Source organism: Homarus americanus, unplaced genomic scaffold (assembly GCF_018991925.1).
Source record: "Homarus americanus isolate GMGI-L3 unplaced genomic scaffold, GMGI_Hamer_2.0 scaffold19318, whole genome shotgun sequence".
In the NCBI taxonomy this organism is placed as follows: domain Eukaryota; kingdom Metazoa; phylum Arthropoda; class Malacostraca; order Decapoda; family Nephropidae; genus Homarus; species Homarus americanus.
The window spans coordinates 596,434-616,543 of record NW_024732238.1 but is presented as its reverse complement, the minus strand read 5'-3'; the positions used below and the strand labels follow the sequence as shown (position 1 = coordinate 616,543).

At 46.9% G+C, this 20,110-nt stretch overlaps 2 protein-coding genes across 3 annotated transcripts in view; one reads left to right on the top strand and one right to left on the bottom strand.

The window, feature by feature from the left end:
- The window catches only part of LOC121868269, a 201,752-nt gene extending 188,273 nt beyond the window's left edge, over window positions 1-13,479 (bottom strand). The window contains exons 1-2 of one of the 2 annotated variants that reach the window (XM_042368690.1): window positions 13,050-13,479; window positions 2,001-2,305 (exon numbers count right to left, since the gene is read on the bottom strand). The gene's annotated coding sequence lies outside the window, so the exon portion shown is untranslated. The remainder of the gene's footprint in view (window positions 1-2,000; window positions 2,306-13,049) is intronic. The other variant, XM_042368688.1, reaches the window with a different exon arrangement.
- A 5,209-nt stretch (window positions 13,480-18,688) lies between these two features.
- On the top strand, window positions 18,689-20,107 carry LOC121868200 (proline-rich proteoglycan 2-like). Its single transcript, XM_042368510.1, has 2 exons — window positions 18,689-19,329; window positions 19,600-20,107. The coding sequence occupies exons 1-2, from the start codon at window positions 18,689-18,691 to the stop codon at window positions 20,105-20,107; spliced, it is 1,149 nt and encodes a 382-aa protein (XP_042224444.1).
- Window positions 20,108-20,110: the final 3 nt, after the last annotated feature.

Sequence of the window (20,110 nt, the reverse complement as noted above, 5' to 3'; positions counted from 1 at the left end):
TCTCTGACCTTGCCCCTGACCTTGCCTCTGACCCTGCCTGACACTACCTCTGACCCTACCTCTGATCCGGACCGTCAACCCTTTTGTCTTCAAGATTAAGGAACGTCTTTCTTAAGTAACATCTAATCCATGCCCTGAGCGCCTTTAAAAACCCTGATCGTAGACACACACACACACACACACACACACACACACACACACACACATCCCTGACCACTGTAGGGTCAAGACCTATTCAGGCGCTGCTCCTGCTGAGCAGCTGCCTCCCTTGGTCAATGTTCGGCCCATTCCCCAAGTCCCTCTCCCCGACCCGTCCTCACCACGGGATATCAATATAATCAAAAGTGACAATTTCGTTTCGGAAAGAAGTGAGACCAGTGTTGAACAGTGAATTCAGCACTAGACAGTACCAGTGAGAGCCGTGACCCACCAGTGAGATAAGCACCCCTGGGAACTGACCGCCCGCCATCTTCTGACAAGGAGGTGCTAATTAGTCCACCCTGGGAACAACAGTGGGTCGGCTTCACACCTGGCTACGAAATAACACACCACCACCTAGCAGGGTGGGGTACTGTGACACCACCCCACACCACCCAGTGTCCCCATGACCACATGAAGTCCTTCATATCAACACCCGAAGACGAATTACTGCACCACGTGAACACCACACCACCCGGTGTCCCCATGACCACGTGAAGTCCTTCATATCAACACCCGAAGACGAATTACTGCACCACGTGAACACCACACCACCCGGTGTCCCCATGACCACGTGAAGTCCTTCATATCAACACCCGAAGACACTGCACCACGTGAACACCACACCACCCGAAGTCCTTCATATCAACGAATTACTGCACCACGTGAACACCACACCACCCGGTGTCCCCATGACCACGTGAAGTCCTTCATATCAACACCCGAAGACGAGTTACTGCACCACGTGAACACCACACCACCTGATGTCTCCATGACCAGACCAGCCCACCCACCCTATGTCTTTGTATGTAATAAGTCATTTTTGTCCAATGTATATTTTCAGCCTTCGGAAAGCAGAACTTTTTCAATAAACCATTAATTATTAGTAGTAGTATTAGTATTTATACACACAGCTCAGGACCCTCTTATGGACCAAGGCCGTTAACATGTGTGAAGATCATAAGCTTTACAAATAAAACAAATATCTCAGCTCAAACTACCTACGATGACGTCATGGTTTACCTGTGTTTGTCGTCTGTGCTGAATGTGAACGAGGACGAGGTATAGGTCACATATATGAACGAGGACGAGGTATAGGTCACATATATGAACGAGGACGAGGTACAGGTCACATATATGAACGAGGACGAGGTATAAAGTCAGTCAGTATTACAGTAGTGTCCTCGATAGCTGACGACAGAAACAAGAGACAAAGTCAACCACGTTCACAATTCAATGGAGATAGAATTTACAACTGCCTCGAAAGCAGACGTATAAACAAATTCTACTTTCCTTATTGATGTAAATATTTTTTTCTTAATAATGAATGTCTTTTGTACACATAAATTAATATGATATCCCTTAAGGCACAAATGAATGATGCTGCGACCTTACCCACGGCACTAGTAAACAGGGACAGAGCGACAACCTAAATAAATATTGAAAACATAATCGCCTGTGAAAATTAGTCCAGGATATAAAGTTATTTGTGGTACGACTTCGTAATTCAAGAGCGGATGTGTATTTAAATTTGGTGAGAAGATGATGAGTTATTGTACATGAGGGGTTGGTGGTGAAATATTGTTTATAAGGTAAAATATGTACCCGGGTTCACGGTACGAGCAGGGAGGTGTTTAATACAGTTCTCTGTTGGAGGGGACAGAGAGAGACTGCGTACACGAGCTACTGTGTTCCTGAAATGTCTTGTGGGTACCTGCAGAGTTCCTGTATTATAAACAAATCATATTTTACTCACCATCCTATAAAAGAGAGGATAGTATATCTCGCTGGTAAGTACTTACCTTAGAAGAGTCGGGTGTGTGGAGATGAGGCACTCTCAAAATAGGGGTCAGGGGAGCGGTGGGGCGCGCTGGTCCATGTTTGTCGCTGAAGAGTTTAGGCACGTTACCCTCTGTCCATCACCCCCGCCTCACTGGCCCACCCTGAACTATCACCGCCCACTGCACTTCACTGTTGCCCACTACCCTTCACTGTCGCCCACTACCTTTCACTGCCACCCACTTCTTTTCACTGCCACCCACTATCCGTCACTGCCTCGCCACACTGCTTCGCCACATGCTCCACCACACTCAAATCCACCTGATTCCTGGAAAAGATAAAGAGTGAGGAGTTAGTTGGTGTGGCTACTACTGTGTCTTTGGTAAATGTAATGTACACACATAATGATGTTAATACTGCCTCTTTAAATAGCACGAGGAAAAGAGCTAATAAATGAGTCCCAGTCCTAACATCACCTAATCTGACCAGTAACTATTAGGACTGATGTGCCCGACCTAATAGGCCCCAACCTAACTTAACTATTATGAATTGGGCCCTGTCCTATTTTGTGTCAATCCTATTGGTTAAATTAAGTTAAACTGGGGCCCATTACGAGAGAAGAGCAACCTCTATGACTGTTGCCGGTAATGACCTCTAGGGTGAGTCAACAAAGAAGAGAACAGTCGGTCAGTCAATCACCGTACCATCTGAGAGTTGGCGACCACGACCCTCTACTGAGACACCTGGTGAAGGATCTGACACACAGGGAGGAGACTTTTAATAACAACTGTAAAATTCACTTACAGACGAATTTAACATCTAGTATTAACCACCACTACTTCCTTTAATAACATTTAACATCAAGCATTAACATAAATATTATCAAAATCACTAATTAACATCTATCATTAACCTCAATATCCCCTTATGTATTTAATTAGCATTCATTCTCATAACAAATTTCCCTGAAGTCTTTAATTATCATCTAGTGTTAACGGCAACATTCCCAAGTATCAATAATTATCATATATGTCAACAACACCTCCATGTTATAGTGTCTATTTCACTACATTACTAAATTTACATAAATTCTGCCTCTTTAGTTTTCCAATATAAAAAAAAATTACACAATGTACAGTACAGTCACCCACAAAAGTCCTCTCATGTCTCCACCTGATCCACGTACCCAGAGGTTCAAACTCGTGATCCTGAAGCGGTAGACTCTGGGGCACTTTTCTGTCCATAATGTTTCTGATTCACGAGTCTGAATCTCGGGGTACGTGGTTCAGGAGGAGTGACGAGAGGACTTTTGTGGGTGACTGTACAACACGCGGTGATTTACCCTAACATAAAAATTCAAACCTTAAGCCTAATGTTACCAGCATTATTTACTTGATGACTTAATCTATAGGACTTAAGGACGCTAACTTCAGCTATAATGCTCCAGGGATTATTACATCCTCCTCATATGATCTTGCCAGCACAGCAGACATACAATCCCTCTAAGTGTATAAGATAAAGCAAAGTAAACAAACAACAAACATTACATAACTATGATAACTGCATTTGATCTGTTTTAAATAATGATGCGGTGGCCGAGTGTATACAATGCTCATCTCTTGTCCTAATAGGCGCTGGTTCGTACATCTTTACACGGCTGTGAATGAGATCCTACCTTTACAATTCGGGAAGTGAAGGTGGTCGAGTGTAGTGCCTCCTATTGTACCGATGGCTTAGACTTCAGTGAGTTCTGTCTACACTGCCCCTAATGGGACGATCCTATGGAACTGAGAAGTAATAGTTGAGAGGCAATTTGGAGTCAGTAGTGAATTATCAGAAATAAACCCGTTAATATTTTTTAACACTAAAGATGTATTAATAAATCTAACTAATAAATAAGTGACTGTAGTATAGCAGTCTTCCTGTGAGGTAGAAACACGTGTCAGGAGTAAAGTTCCCACGCTTCAGTTACCTTTCTTGCCACACTCCGATAATCAACTCCACTTAGGCTACCCAACACAAAAATTGGCGTCGAAACAGACCGAACGCTCTATAGCACTAAACATGCCCTTTATACACAGCTCAGATTTTTTTATATTTGATATCGTTGAGACTTAGGATTCAGGGGGAGGGTTGCACACAGGGCTGGTGAATGGAAACAGGAGCCGATTAACTGTTATATTCCGCGGCACCACATTTGCATACTGTATAATCTGGTGGCTGCAGCGGGTGATGTTTACTTTGCCTTAATGTATGTAATCAATACCTTGTAGTCTCTTAACGTAAATAATTAATAAGTTTGCATACTTCTTAGTGTGAATAACTTATTTCATTTGTATTCTCCTTCACACGTTAAACACCTTAGTACCCTCCATAACATAACTATATAGCCTATTGTAAATACGCACCTAAGTCCCTCGCTTTGCACGCTCCCAAACTACGCACTTCGACCCAACGCTGTAGAACAAAGAGATCTTCTCTCGCTGAAAGCGGTAAATGTCCTGTCATTGCTCAACTTACGAAAGAGTATTTAAAATTCTAACTTTAAGTGGTTCCTCGTTTGTCCCGCCTCCTTCACTACTCTATTTGATCATCAACTGTTTGTACCAGTACGTCACTTGAAAATTTCGGCAAGTTTCTCTACGCCATTTGCTTCTGTCTACCCAGCAGTAATTGGGCTGGATGTTAATCGATAAGCGGATCGTAATCCGGGGTAATGGTTAGCCAGTGCAGTTGGTGAGTTGTCCGGTCTTCTCGGGCTATTCCTTGACACTGGGCCATGCAGCTCGTTAACGCAGGGTGTGGTTGTTGTGTTGGCGACAGCTTCTACACCTTAAGCAAATTTACTCCGAGGTGGCCCTCGGGCCGGCCATCCTCGATTTCGAGGGGCTGCCATTATAGTGTAGTGTGTGTATGTATAGTGTAGTGCAGTGTGTGTGTATGTGTAGTGTAGTAGTAGTGTAGTGTGTGTGTGTGTGTAGTATAGTGTAGTGTGTGTATGTGTAGTGTAGTGTGTGTAGTGTAGTGTAGTGTAGTGTAGTGTAGTGTAGTGTAGTGTAGTGTAGTCTTAAGAACCTGTTACCATGCCCAGCGATAGTAAGTGACCGGGAAGTGACAGTTGGTATGTGTTCGAGTGATGGTAAGTGACTGTTGGTATGTGTTGTAGTGATGGTAAGTGACTGTTGGTATGTGTTGTAGTGATGTTAATTGACTGGGAAGTGACTGTTGGTATGTGTTGTAGTGATGGTAAGTGACTGGGAAGTGACTGTACATAAGAACATAAGAAAATAAGGAGTCTACAATAGGCTGGTTGGCCTGTGCATGGCAGTTCCTGTCGAGAGTTACTCCCACTCTCTACCGTCCATGAATCTATCCAGCCTCCTTTTAAAACTTTCCAGCGTCCCAGCACTAATTAAAGTTGCTAAGCTTGTTCCACTCATCTACAACCCTATTTGTGAACCAGTTTCTTCCTATCTCCCTCCTAAACCTAAACTTATCCAACTAAAATCCGTTGCTACGAGTCCTATCCTGCTCGGATATTACAAGAACTTTCTCTATATCTCCTTTATTGATTCCTTTCACCCACTTAAAAACGTCTATCATTTCTCCCCGCACTCTTCGTCTTTCTCGGGAATGCAAGTTTAGTTTCTTTAATCTATCTTGATATGGAAGGTTTCTAAGTCCCGGAATCATTTTCGTCATTTTTCGCTGCACCGACTCCAGTGAATTGATATTCATTCAATAATAAGGGCACCAGAACTGAATAGCATAATCGAGGTGCGGCCTGACTAGCGCAAGATATAATTGTAATATGACCTCCTCACTCTTATTACTTACACTTCTAGATATAAAAACCTAATACTCTGTTTGCCTTATTTTGAACATTAACGCACTGTTTTCTAGGCCGTAGGTCCGGGCTTACAAGTACCCCTAAGTCTCTCTCACAAGTCGACTTCCCTAGGTTGATGTTGTTAAGGCTGTATACATTGACAGTATTTGTTCTTCCAATTTTAAGTATGCTGCTCTTGCTGGTGTTGAATATCATTTGCTATTTTTCTGACCACTCCTGCAGTCTATTTAATCCTCCTGTAGTGCATTTGCACCCTGCCCCGAATTAATCTGCCGCCCTGTTTGGTGCCATCCGCAAACTTGTTTATGTCACTGCTGATCCCAGTATCAAGATCGTTTATGTAGAATATGAATATGGGTGGGCCCAGTACTGACTCCTGGGGAACCCCACTAGTTACACAGCCCCACTCGGATTTAAAACAATCTACGCTGACCCTCTGTGTTCTATCGGTGAGCCATGATTTTACCCTGAGCCTTAACTTTTCTCATAAGCCTTTGATGCGGTACTCTATATGTTGGTACTCTAGTGATTGATAGAAAGTGACCGGTAAGTGACTGTTGGTATGTGTTCTAGCGATGGCAAGTGACCGGGAAGTGACTGTTGATACGTTTTTTCAGTTAAGTACAAAGCTACAGTCTTATATAAAGGCATCTAAATAAACCCTATTATTTTCAATGTTTATGTTGTAGTGAATAATATAATAATTAGTGTTATCGAGTAGAGCAACATAAGACACGTGGCAATCACTCATGAGAACCACATCTACAAGAGTGCTTCATACGTAACTCACTTCACTAACCTATAAGTGGCGTGATGAATTAAAACTGTCGATATAGAATTCCGTGTTCCTACTTGAGGCCTCATAATGAACCTATCCACCAAGGAATTTTTTTGTGGGATTTAAGGACTCAATTCCTTTACAATAAATATAGTGTTCATTTTCTTTTATGTATTACTTAAGGAGTCAGATTCCTTTTAATATATTTTATGCGTGATTTAAGGAGTTGAATTCCTTTAAACACAATCATTTTATTCTTTTCGTGATTGATTTAAGGATTCAGCGTCCTTTAAATATAAGGTTCCTGTAGGATGACTTAAAATAACAGGGAGGTGGATTTATAAGGACCTGGATAAAATAACAGGTGCACCACGCCCTAGGTACACCAGCTACTGAAGCGGTCCCCCTTTAAAGTTGTAGGTCACTGGGTGTTCTGACGGGTGTAACACAGGTAACACATATAACTCAGCTCATTCTACTCCCCCACAACCACCGTTCTCTTACAACCTGCTCCCTCACAGCTCACACAACCCTACTTCATCACAACCTTGCTCCCTCATAACCCTGCTCCCTCACAACCTTGCCTCTTCACTCACTTTCACTCAGTCAGTCAGTCAGGTAGGAAAGGAGTTCACAGATATGATTAATGCAGCTGAAAATACAGTATATCAAAGCTCTACGTACTGTACTTCCTATAAGACTCTAACTTCTGTAATCCACGTTGTTCCTGTGTATGTGTGTTCGGGGGGGTGGGGGGAGGCTGTCTCGTAACTATTCTTATAAATTATATCGTTAGTAATGACATTCAAATGAGCCCCAACATGACCCCATTAGCATTGGGGCCCATTAGTACTGAGGTCTATTAGAACAAGATCTCATGAGCACTGGGGTCCATAATGACTAAGGCCCATTTGACTAGACAGAGTCACCTATCGCCAAGAAGGAAGGAAGGACCAGCACCGACTCTGTCATAGTCAGTGTGATGACAAGTTCAGGTATATTAAGTGTAATAATATTTAACCAGATGGCGCACCCGGGTGCTCTCTCTCTCTCTCTCTCTCTCTCTCTCTCTCTCTCTCTCTCTCTCTCTCCCTCTCCCCACCAAGGCCCGGGCTACAGCACACGGTAAGGTACCCCAGCGAACAACCTCAAAGGGATATTTTATCTTAAAGGGCCTTAGGGTTGGATAAGACGTTTTGTACTAACCTTAAATGGGTCTGATATTGAATAGTGGATTATGCATTTAAGGGTTTTTAAGGGTGAGATAAGGTATTCTGCGCTTACATTAGGGAGCCGTTTTGGGTGGGATAAGGGGTTTTGTGTTCACTAAAATTCACGAATCTATGTTGACACATCAGTACAGGTACAGACAATCCTGTACTGGGTCGTGGGGCGCCCAACTACATGTTGAGTACCTAACTTTACAGAAGGTGAAGTGAAGGTGATCGAGTGTAGTACTGGCCACACTGTTTATGGGACCAACATTCACTCTTTCACAACAGTATATGACTGAATGTGGAAGAACATACGCCTTAAGTACAACTTCAGTTACATTCTCACCTTCCGCCCAGTGACTTTATGTACCGGCAAACTCGTACTCGGGTGATAAACATTAAGAGAGTGAGGTGCACAGTTAGTTACTCTCGAGGGCCGCTCGGTAAGTCATTGCCTGACCTGGGTACAAAATAAACAGACTTCTTAGTACGAGATCTATCTGTTGATACTACACAGTGAACCGCAGCGTGACAGGTGAGTTAAGGTTAATGATAGGCATAGCTAGGTTAGGTTAAGTATAGTTAGATTAGGTTAGGTTAAGTATAGTTAGATTAGGTTAGGTTAAGTATAGTTAGATTAGGTTAGGTCTTATTATATTAGTTTATGCCATATTATATTAGGTTAGGTCATATTAGATTATGTTAGGTTAGGTTAACAGGGGTGAGGTCAATTCGGTTTTGTCAATTCAAATCCAATTCCGACAAAATAAAAAAATTATCAATTCCAATTTAATTCATAATTGATCCCGTCCCTTATAGTTAGGTTAGGATAGGTTAGGTTATGTCGTGTTAGATTAGGTTAGGTCAAGTTGTATCTGATATGGTTAGGTTAGGAATAGTTAGACTACTTCACGTTAGATTAGGTCAGTTACTGTCAGGTCAGGTCATACCTTCGGCTAGAACATACCCGGGTCAGCAGCCGCAGCCTGGCGGTAAATATTCGTCCCTTGATCGCGGCCAATAATAATAATAATAATAATAATAATAATAATAATAATAATAATAATAATAATAATAATAATAATAATAATAATAATAATAATAATAATAATGCACACCAGTCCTAATGATCCCCAACTTAACCTAACCATCAGACTGGGTCCCGGTACCAACAGACAGTACCAAGTCTCTACAAAAGGACTCAAACCCATTTGGTTTCCTATTCATGAGTGTAGAAATTGACATTACACTACAAAACGCCTCCAAACCCCCATACACCCCCTCCAACAGCTTTCAGATAATCATTCACTCTGACTCCACCTTCCCTCCCAGCTATGACTTACAGCCGCTGAGAACCACTGTCATCACACACCTAATAAACCACTCGGGCTCAATAATCTCTTTCACACACTGTAAACACTCTTCATTTCTCTGTTGGTTAGTCTATACATCAGGTGTTGTGAGAGTGGGTAGCTGCCTGATTGGATTTTGTAACTTTTAAGTACGAAAACAAACAGATGTTGGCCTAGGGTGTATACTGTACAGGTGACACTCTGGATTGTAGGTCAAATGGTCCACAACATAACCTAACTTAACCTAACCCAACCTAACCTAACTTAACCTAACAGTTTACGTTAGAATGGATCAGAAGATATTAGGACGGAGCTAGCCATCCAGTCGCCGCCACACAGCACTAATAGAAGCTTCACTATCAGGACCGACACGAAGGGAGTGTTAGAAGCGGTGTCCTACGAGGGGGCCACACCTGAGAGTTACTTCATTCTACAGCTTAAAGAATAACGTCTACTGTACATCCTGACTCACAGTACGAGCTTAAACACCACACACACACCAGCAGCCTCTACTGCCGGTGGGTCCTGGTCCTTCTTGGAGATCACATACTGTACACAAGAGGCGCTGGTGATATAGCCAACCAAGACAACAGTTCACACCATACAGTAACTATACGTTACCTAAAGGGGTTTGGTAATAGCCTCGTTTAACACCCCCACGCGTCAACTGTAATTACTATATAACTTAGGAAGTCCTCGCTGCCATTAGGTAGATAAGAGGTACCAGGTGAGGTGACGGCTACACCTCGTACACACTGTCAACCCCCTCCACACACACACACACACACACACACACACACACTCGGTATTAATATTTTTTACTCCGTGGAAGATGTACACCCCCCCCCCTAGGGTGCCTCTCTCCTGTCAACAGTGGCAGTCATTTGTCTCCCATACACTCTCTCGTGACAACCAGGCCAATGTAAACATGTAATCATCACCTCCTCCCTACCTGTTGTTTTGCTCCCCCTTGTTTATACCTGTACACTTAACTGTACCGTTCCTTACCAGGACTTACCATTACACTTAACTGTTAAGTCATACCAACTAATTCTAAATTTTATTATTATCGGTCTTGTCAGATGTTGATTATACCTACCAAGTTTGTGTGCAAGTCCATTAACCTGTTTTCTGGTTATTTTAGGGACACAGACAGACAGACAAAATTAAAAACAATATTCTGCCCTAGAGTCGCAGGCAGGGGAGTAATAAACAGTATTTCCATCCCCCACGTAAGCAAATCGTCAGCGCCGAGGGTCAAGAAATCTATAGGGGTCATGCTGAGTAAGTCTACAGCTGATAGGCCTTCACGTGACACTCTTAAGGTAACTAGACAGCCATATATAAAGACAGGTTAACAGACACACATACAGCTAGAGAGACAGACAGACAGTTACGAGTACTAAACCAAAACACAAAAGCCTCCGAGTTGATAATATAGGCAGCAGATTACTGAGTAATTGTTGATGGTGTCCCTGTACACGACCAGGTGGGGAGGAGGGAGTGGGGAGTTAAGGGTCAAGGGGAGTAAGAGAGAGAGAGAAGGGGAGGGGAAGGGGCCACCGCCACAGGGATCCCCACAAAGGTGAACATCACTGGATAGGCAGAAAAGGTGAGATATTCAGTGGTGGCTGGTTTACAGGCCGTGAGCCTGCAGGCACTCTCACAGGAGTTCACACAGCACTCCGACACGAGGGTGAGGGAGACTGCACTGTAGGTGAGGAGACTGGGAGGTAGACGAGACTGAGGGTGAGGGAGACTGGGAGGCACACTAGAGGACTGGGAGGTACACTAGGTGAGGGAGGACTAGGGTGAGGACTACACGAGGGTGAGGGAGACTTGACAGGTGACTGGGAGGGGGTGAGGGAGACTGGGAGGTACACTAGGGTGGAGACTGGGAGGGAGGGTGAGGGAGACTGGGAGGTACACACTGGGAGGACAGGGGGTGAGGGAGACTGGGAGGTACACGAGGGTGAGGGAGACTGGGAGGTAGGTGAGGGAGACTACGAGGGGTGAGGGAGACTGGGAGGCACTAGGGTGGGAGACTGGGAGGCACACGACTGGGGACAAGGGTGGGGGAGACTGGGAGGCACTAGGGTGAGGGAGACTGGGAGGACGACTGGGAGGTACACTAGGTGAGGGAGACTGGGAGGTACTAGGGTGAGGGAGACTGGGAGGCGTGGGAGGTACACTAGGGTGAGGGGAGGACACTACGGACTGGGTGAGGGAGACTGAGACTGGGAGGCACACGAGGGGTGAGGGAGACTGGGAGGACTGGGAGGTACGACTAGGGTGAGGGAGACTGGAGGTACACTAGGGTGGGGAGACTGGTGAGGGAGACTGGGACACTAGGGGTGAGGGAGACTGGGAGGCACACTAGGGTGAGGGAGACTGGGAGGTACACTAGGGTGAGGGGAGACTGGGAGGCACTAGGGTGAGGGAGACTGGGAGGCACACTAGGGTGAGGGAGACTGGAGTACACTAGGTGAGGGAGACTGGGAGGCACTAGGGGTGAGGGAGACTGGGAGGTACACTAGGGTGAGGGAGTAGGGTGAGGGAGACTGGGAGGCACACTAGGGTGAGGGAGACTGGGAGGAGGTGGGAGGCACACTAGGGTGAGGGAGACTGGGAGGTACACTAGGGTGAGGGAGACTGGGAGGCACACTAGGGGAGGGAGACTGGGAGGTACACAAGGGTGAGGAGACTGGGAGGTACTGAGGTGAGGGAGACTGGGAGGCACACTAGGGTGAGGGAGACTGGGAGGTACACTAGGGTGAGGGAGACTGGGAGGCACACTAGGGTGAGGAGACTGGGAGGTACACTAGGGTGAGGGAGACTGGGAGGCACACTAGGGTGAGGGAGACTGGGAGGTACACGAGGAGACTGGGAGGCACAGGTGAGGAGACTGGGAGGCACACTAGGTGAGGGAGACTGGGAGTGGGTGAGGGAGACTGGGAGGTACTAGGGTGAGGGAGACTGGGAGGCACACTAGGGTGAGGGAGACTGGGAGGCACACTAGGGTGAGGAGACTGGGAGGCACACTAGGGTGAGGGAGACTGGAGGACTGAGGAGACTGGGAGGTACACTAGGGGTGAGGGAGACTGGGAGGTACACTAGGGTGAGGGAGACTGGGAGGCACACTAGGGGTGAGGAGACTGGGAGGCACACTAGGGGTGAGGGAGACTGGGAGGCACACAGGTGAGGGAGAGGAGGAGGTGAGGAGACTGGGAGGACACACTAGGGTGAGGGAGACTGGGAGGTACACTAGGTGAGGAGACTGGGAGGTACACTAGGGTGAGGGAGGGAGGCACTAAGGGTGACTGGGAGGACTGGGAGGGAGAGAGGCACACTAGGGTGAGGGAGACTGGGAGGTACACTAGGGTGAGGGAGACTGGGAGGTACACTAGGGTGAGGGAGACTGAGAGGTACACGGGTGAGGGAGACTGGGAGGTACACTAGGGTGAGGGGAGACTGGGAGGTACACTAGGGTGAGGGAGACTGGGAGGGTACACTAGGGTGAGGAGACTGGGAGGTACACAAGGGTGAGGGAGACTGGGAGGTACACAAGGGTGAGGGAGACTGGGAGGTACACAAGGGTGAGGGAGACTGGGAGGTACACTAGGGTGAGGGAGGCTGGGAGGTACGCTAGGGTGAGGGAAACAGGGAGGTACACTAGGAAAGGGAGGGTCTACTTGCATTAGGGTTGTGGAGGAAGGGAGCACCTACACTAGGGTGGGTGATGGAGGGTGTATCTACACTAGGGTGGGTGATGGAGGGTGTATCTACACTGGGGTGGGGGAGGGATGATGTACCTACACTAAGGTGGGGGAGGGAGGGTGTACCTACACTAGGGTGGGGGTACACAGAGGCAGCTTTACCTGTGTAGGGTGTACTAGGTGTAGCCACAAGACACCACCACACCATCTTTCGACTCCTCTCACCTTTAATCTCACGCTTATATCTAAGTGATTGTTCATTTCAACATGTTTAACGGTGAGACGTTAAGAATGGTGGTCACTAAAGTTTCATTTCTCATTAGAGCAGAGTGAATCAGCAGGAGGTCTGGAGCTCCTCAGTCAGCCAGGTGCACCAGGCTCTACAGGTGAGACAGGGCTTCCTCCATCTTTATTTCCCCATCAATTTTTCCCCTCCACTCTGAGTGATGGTGACGACGCACTTGACACCAGCGACAGAGAGACTTATAAACCACAGTCCTCAACCTCATAGCTTCCAGACTTGGACTGGTTTAGTGTTTAGTGTGAGTCTGTAAGGCTAGGAGCGCGCGACTAACAGTCCTCCCGTACAGAGGGTGCGACCCCTACTAGCTGATGCTGTGGCGGGACCTCCACCACCACCTCCGCCAGCAGGGGGCGCGCGCACCATCACACTTTGACCTGCCTACCACTCTCTTAAGGGCACTGAAACTTCTTTACTACTACACTGCTGGCAGGGTGTGGGCGTGGAAAACACGTGCTCGCTCTCACTCACACACACACACACACACACACACACACACACACACACACACTGACATTTAATCATATATAAATAGAGTGTAAACCGAAGTGCTTATACAAGCTTACACTGTGACCCATGGCCTTGACCTTTGACCTTTTCGAACTAATTATCACTCGCGCACCCTTATATCTGAGGGTCAGTGTGCCTGTCCTTGGTGTGAGGCATCACAGGTAGTGTTAGGATATCTGGGAACCTGATCCAAACACATCACGACACCCTCCCAACCCAAGCCTGACCCCCCACCTATAAGGAAGGGAGTAATATTATCCCTCACACTCATGCCTACTTTACTTATTACCATTCCGAGGGACAATACATCTTGGAGGATTCTGATAACGTTGTGAACCCCAGCCACCAAAACACACTCTGCACTATGTCGTGATTATCTAATAATGATGTAACCTGTTATGTCAAATAGTGTAAAACTTGATTGAGTAAATTGTTTCGTGAATTTATTAACAAAACAGTGACACCCTTTCCTAGATCTTATTGAGAACAGGAAGTATCAGCGCTCGATTTTTGAACTCTGGGTGTGTGTGTGTGTGTGTGTGGAGGCGATGGCTGGACAGCGGATCCGTCGTCCAGTAAGGGTGGACGGACTTTGCACCATCCACCTTGACTGTAGCGAGAACCTTCGTCCGGGACTGTACATTAAGTATCCATCCTGTATCTGGGTGGGCTGGGGGCGCCTCACTCTGTGGTCTGCCACGACACTCGGACCAACGACCGTTAGGTCAGGAGGTCAGAGCTATATTCACTCTGCCGTTGCTCCCCGCCATGTATATAGTCACTACCAAAACTGATATATTCAGGTGTGTGTGTGTGTGTGTTATGCGAGAGAGCGCAGGTGTATGTGGATGATCCATCGATGTTTGGCAGGTCAGCACGGCACAAGAACCAACTAAACACGCTGGTCACCTCTACAGCTACATCGTTTGGGACTCCAGACTTACCCGCCTGGCGCCCCTCACCCCGGGCAAGGTACGGCCTAACACCACACAACAGTGACGAGAACCAACACCAAATATACAAATAAAATCAATATTCCATCATGAAAGTTCTTACGTTGTCTCTAGTTAATAAACTTGGTAAATTATTTTCTCTGACGTCTGACTTAACAGAAACGAAACTATTTATTCATATTTACAGAACGAAGCACCAGACTCTCTTTAACGTCTAGCATCGTCCTCCTGCCTTCATTAATATAAATAATACTTATTTTGTATCCGTGTATACATATTGTACATGTATAGAAGTATTTCTGTTGGGATATATTCTGATTAACTTTTGTATACACTGTTATACAACCGTCACCGCTACTGTAGAATGTAGGCACCAGCTTATAGTTCCGGTACAGTACATTCCAACTTTATAAACACAAACTTTAGTCGTTTATCTATGCATCAGCGTTAGAGGCACAACATATGACGGGTGATTACTGATCGTAAGTAAAGCGGATATAAAGACCACCAATAAACATCACTATAACACCCAACCTATAGGTCCTTCCTTGCTACGTTGAACACCGCGTCTAAGGGTGGCAAGACACTGTTCAGCCTTTCTTTTACCTACTGTATATATCTCAAATTGAGGGCGTTTTGTGTATACTTTCTATAATATGTGGATATATATACTGGCTATAACAAACACAGTATAAATTGAGAGTTTAATAATCTCAGGCTAAGTGATCTCTGTAAGAGGATCAGAGTTTAGGGTTCAGTAGTGAGTCACACACACACACACACTGGCTGTCAATCACTCACCACATGTGCTCACCTGCTGGCGTCGTCAGAGAGAGAGAGGAGAGATAGTTTATCAAGCCCTTGTGTACGGGGTCCTCACTCTGCTAAATAAAACCGTCTTGTGTTATCCAAATAAAATATCATAAGTGACGTCCCAGAAGTGAAGGGGTTGAAGATCTAAGTTGTCACCGTTGATAGCATGAGTGCACATTGTAGTGACAACTAGCCAGACAGAGCAGAGGGAGAGCTGGATGAGTGGACACAAAGACGTAAGACCCAACATTATTATCCAGAGTACAACCACTCGGCAGCACGAGGGAGCCAGAGCCAAGCGGGGCGTACTGTACTGTACTGTACTATTCTGTACTTACCACAACACTCCCACATCTTTAAGAGCGGCTCCCGGTGACCCGCATAAAGGAACCGGATCACTCACTGTACTTGTGGCGAGGCACCTTTAACACCCCCACCTCCACCCCCTCCAACCCCACACACATATCCCTACAGCCCCCCACCTTCCTCCCTCACACACCCTCGGGACCCGGTCTGGAAGGGCCTTATTCACTCAGTTTTTACTCTCAAACTTGTCTCAGACTCAAGTTTGGTGATGAGGTGTTGATATACTCTGTCCTCTTCAAGACCGAGTGTTGTTACTGTACTACTGTGTGTGTGTGTGTGTGTGTGTGTGTGTGTGAAGGGGTATAAGGGCTGGTGTATTTATAGAGTGGTGTGTGTATGATGTGGTGAGGGTATGGTGTAGTGTGTTTACAGTGTGTTGGAGTGGTATGTGTACGGTGTGTGATGTATGTAGAGTGTATGGTGTGATGTGGTGGGATGTGTATGTTATATGGTGTGTACAGTGTGTATGGTGTGATGTGATGGGATGTGTACGATATATGGTGTGCACAGTGTGTATGGTGTGATGTGGTGGGATGTGTACGATATATGGTGTGCACAGTGTGTATGGTGTGATGTGGTGGGATGTGTACGTTATATGGTGTGCACAGTGTGTATGGTGTGATGTGGTGGGATGTGTACGTTATATGGTGTGCACAGTATGTATGGTGTGATGTGGTGGGATGTGTACGATATATGGTGTGCACAGTGTGTATGGTGTGATGTGGTGGGATGTGTACGTTATATGGTGTACAGTATGTATGGTGTGATGGGATGTGTACGTTATATGGTGCACAGTATGTATGGTGTGATGTGGTGGGATGTGTACGATATATGGTGTGCACAGTGTGTATGGTGTGATGTGGTGGGATGTGTACGATATATGGTGTGCACAGTGTGTATGGTGTGATGTGGTGGGATGTGTACGTTATATGGTGTGCACAGTATGTATGGTGTGATGTGTACGATATATTGTGTGCACAGTGTGTATGGTGTGATGTGGTGGTATATGCACGGTATATGGTGTGTGTACAGAGTGGGAGTCAGGATGGTGTCAGACACGTTGTAATATTTACCCAGTGTAGTGTAAACCAGGATGAAGTCAACACCGTGCCTAAGAATACACACACACACACACACACACACACACACACACACACACACACACAATGCCAACTACTCTCACGTCAACACAGGGTGGGGGCCCCAACACCTCTAGCGGAGTCATTGTGTTTCAGGTAAAAACATTCACAAGCTTTTGGATTCCGTGTTTCCCAGAGGCAATTGTGTCTCATGAGGCGTGTGGCCTCACACCCTCCACCCCCTGATACTGCCTCACACCCTCCACCCCCTGATACTGCCTCACACCCTCCACCCCTGATACTGCCTCACACCTCCACCCCTGATACTGCCTCACATCCTCCACCCCCTCATACTGCCTCACATCCTCCACCCCCTCCTGCTGCCTCACCCTCCACCCCCCTCCTGCCTCACCCCTCCACCCCTCCACCCCTCCTCCACCCCCTCATACTGCCTCACACCTCCACCCCCCTCACACCTGCCCTCCCACCCTCCACACTGCCTCACACCCTCCACCACAAACATACATTTAAGGGCCTTGGTAAATATTGGCATTCGAGCCCTGGACTGGAGGACCGACTGACATTAGGAAAGATGGATGGTTATTAGGAGACGTGATTAGTGTGAATTATGAGAGAGACATAAAACGAGGAGGAGAAGGAGGAGACACGAGAAACAGAAGAAGGTGACTAGGAGAGAGTGAGAAGGGCAGTGTAGGTAATGGTGCAGTTTATATATAGTTTATTTATAGAGAGTAAGTGTTTAACATAACGTGAACCAAATGTATTTCCTTATTATAATACTTTATATTGTACACTCTTATAGTTCATTTCCGTGTCTGTCAATAATGAATCATATCAAGAATTCCCATCTTAATGAAATTCGTAGAGGACAAGACTTTCACGTACAGAAAAAACAAGGGTAAATTTAATAACCAATATAAACACCTTGAACAAAATTATATACTTTCTATTACCACATTAATAGTCCATTACGAATTACATTACTCTGTTCGTAGATATTCATTGGTTTATTAACTTGGCGCGGCTTCCTGGTGCTATGACGACTATGAACAACCATCCATATACAATAATCTGTATTGAAGACTAGAAAATAGAATTTTATTTCCTCTTTAGATGTTAATTTCTGGAGTTATAATTTACGATGCCTTTTTCAGACATTATAGCACAGCATTATAGCTGTGACGGGGGGGGGGTTACATAAATTTAGTGTTGACAGTGACGTCATTGGGATACTATGTTACTTATTATTAAGTCGAGACACTTTATTGGTTTTTGGGCGTAATTATAGCTTAAAACGGCCGTACAGGAGCTATAAGATACAGTATAATGAATCACTCTAATGTGGCGGCTGCTAAATTATTCTCTCCCAGTTAACAAAGTAACCACCGTAAATTCAGTCATGGGTTAAATTCCCACGAGCGCCAACCCTTATTTGACGCTCTGAGGTGCCATCATCAAACTACTTCTGAGTTGAGCTGAAACACCAAAGTCTGGCAGTGATTAATGTTTCATTCTCGATGAAATCAGAGTTTACTGGTGAATTTCTTGTCATTCTTTGAAGTGTGTATAAAATCACCTGCTGCGCTGTTAACTTTGGTGGAGTAAACGACCTGGCCTCCGTGTATCGGTGACCAGCGACATTCTATAGTTAAACTATATTTTACCGATAAACAATTCATAAAAAAATATATCATAAAAATTAAATATTAAGATGAGAGTGTAGGTACTAGAAATACAGCAGGGATAAAGCAGGGAGCAATGATACAGCAGAAAGCAGGGATACAGCAGGCAGTAGGGATACAGGAGGGAGCAGACATTCACCACGGAGCAGGGATACAGCAGGCAGCAGGGCCACAACAGGCAGCAGGACCACAACAGGCAGCAGGGCCACAACAGGACCAGCAGGCAGCAGGGCCACAACAGGCAGCAGGACCACAACAGGCAGGACCACAACAAGCAGTAGGACCACAGCAGGCAGCAGGACCACAACAGGCAGCAGGACCACAACAGGCAGCAGGGCCACAACAGGCAGCAGGGCCACAACAGGCAGCAGGGCCACAACAGGTAGCAGGACCACAGCAGGCAGCAGGGCCACAACAGGTAGCAGGACCACAACAGGCAGCAGGACACAACAGGCAGCAGGGCCAACAGGCAGCAGGACCACAACAGGCAGCAGGCCACAACAGGCAGCAGGACCACAACAGGCAGCAGGGCACAGCAGGCAACAGGACCACAACAGGCAGCAGGCAGCAGGGCACACACAGGCAGCAGGGCCACAACAGGCAGCAGGACCACAGCAGGCAGCAGGACCACAACAGGCAGCAGGACCACAACAGGCAGCAGCAGGACCACAGCAGGCAGCAGGACCACAACAGGCACACACAGCAGGACCACAACAGGTAGCAGGACACAGCAGGCAACAGGACCACAACAGGCAGCAGGACCACAACAGGCAGCAGGACCACAGCGGGTAGCAGGACCACAGCAGGCAGCAGGACCACAGCGGGTAGCAGGAGGCAGCAGGACCACAACAGGCAGCAGGACCACAGCAGGCAGCAGGACCACAGCAGGACCACAACAGGCAGCAGGACCACAGCAGGCAGGCAGCAGGACCACAGCAGGTAGCAGGACCACACAGCAGGAGCAGGACCACAGCAGGACCACAGCAGGCAGGCAGCAGGCAGCAGACCACAGCGGGTAGCAGGACCACAGCAGGTAGCAGGACCACAGCAGCAGGACCAGCAACAGGCAGCAGGACCACAACAGGCAGCAGGACCACAGCAGGCAGCAGGACCACAACAGGCAGCAGGACCACAACAGGCAGCAGGACCACAGCAGGGCACAGGCAGCAGGCAGCAGGACCACAGGCAGCAGGACCACAGCAGGGCAGCAGGACCACAACAGGCAGCAGGACCACAGCAGGCAGCAGGACCACAGCAGGCAGCAGGACCACAGCAGGCAGTAGGACCAGCAGGCAGCAGGCAGGCAGGACCACAGCAGGCAGCAGGACCACAACAGGCAGCAGGACCACAGCAGGCAGCAGGACCACAGCGGGCAGCAGGACCACAGCGGGCAGCAGGACCACAACAGACAGCAGGACCACAGCGGGCAACAGGACCACAGCAGGCAGCAGAACCACAACAGGCAGCAGGACCACAACAGGCAGCAGTAGGGTGAGGA

Coding starts and splice junctions, on each gene's coding strand:
- LOC121868200 (XM_042368510.1), top strand. CDS start 18,689: ATGATACAGCAGAAAGCAGGGATACAGCAGGCAGTAGGGATACAGGAG. Junction 19,330..19,599: donor ACACAGCAGGACCACAACAG/GTAGCAGGACAC, acceptor GGACCACAGCAG/GCAGGCAGCAGGCAGCAGAC.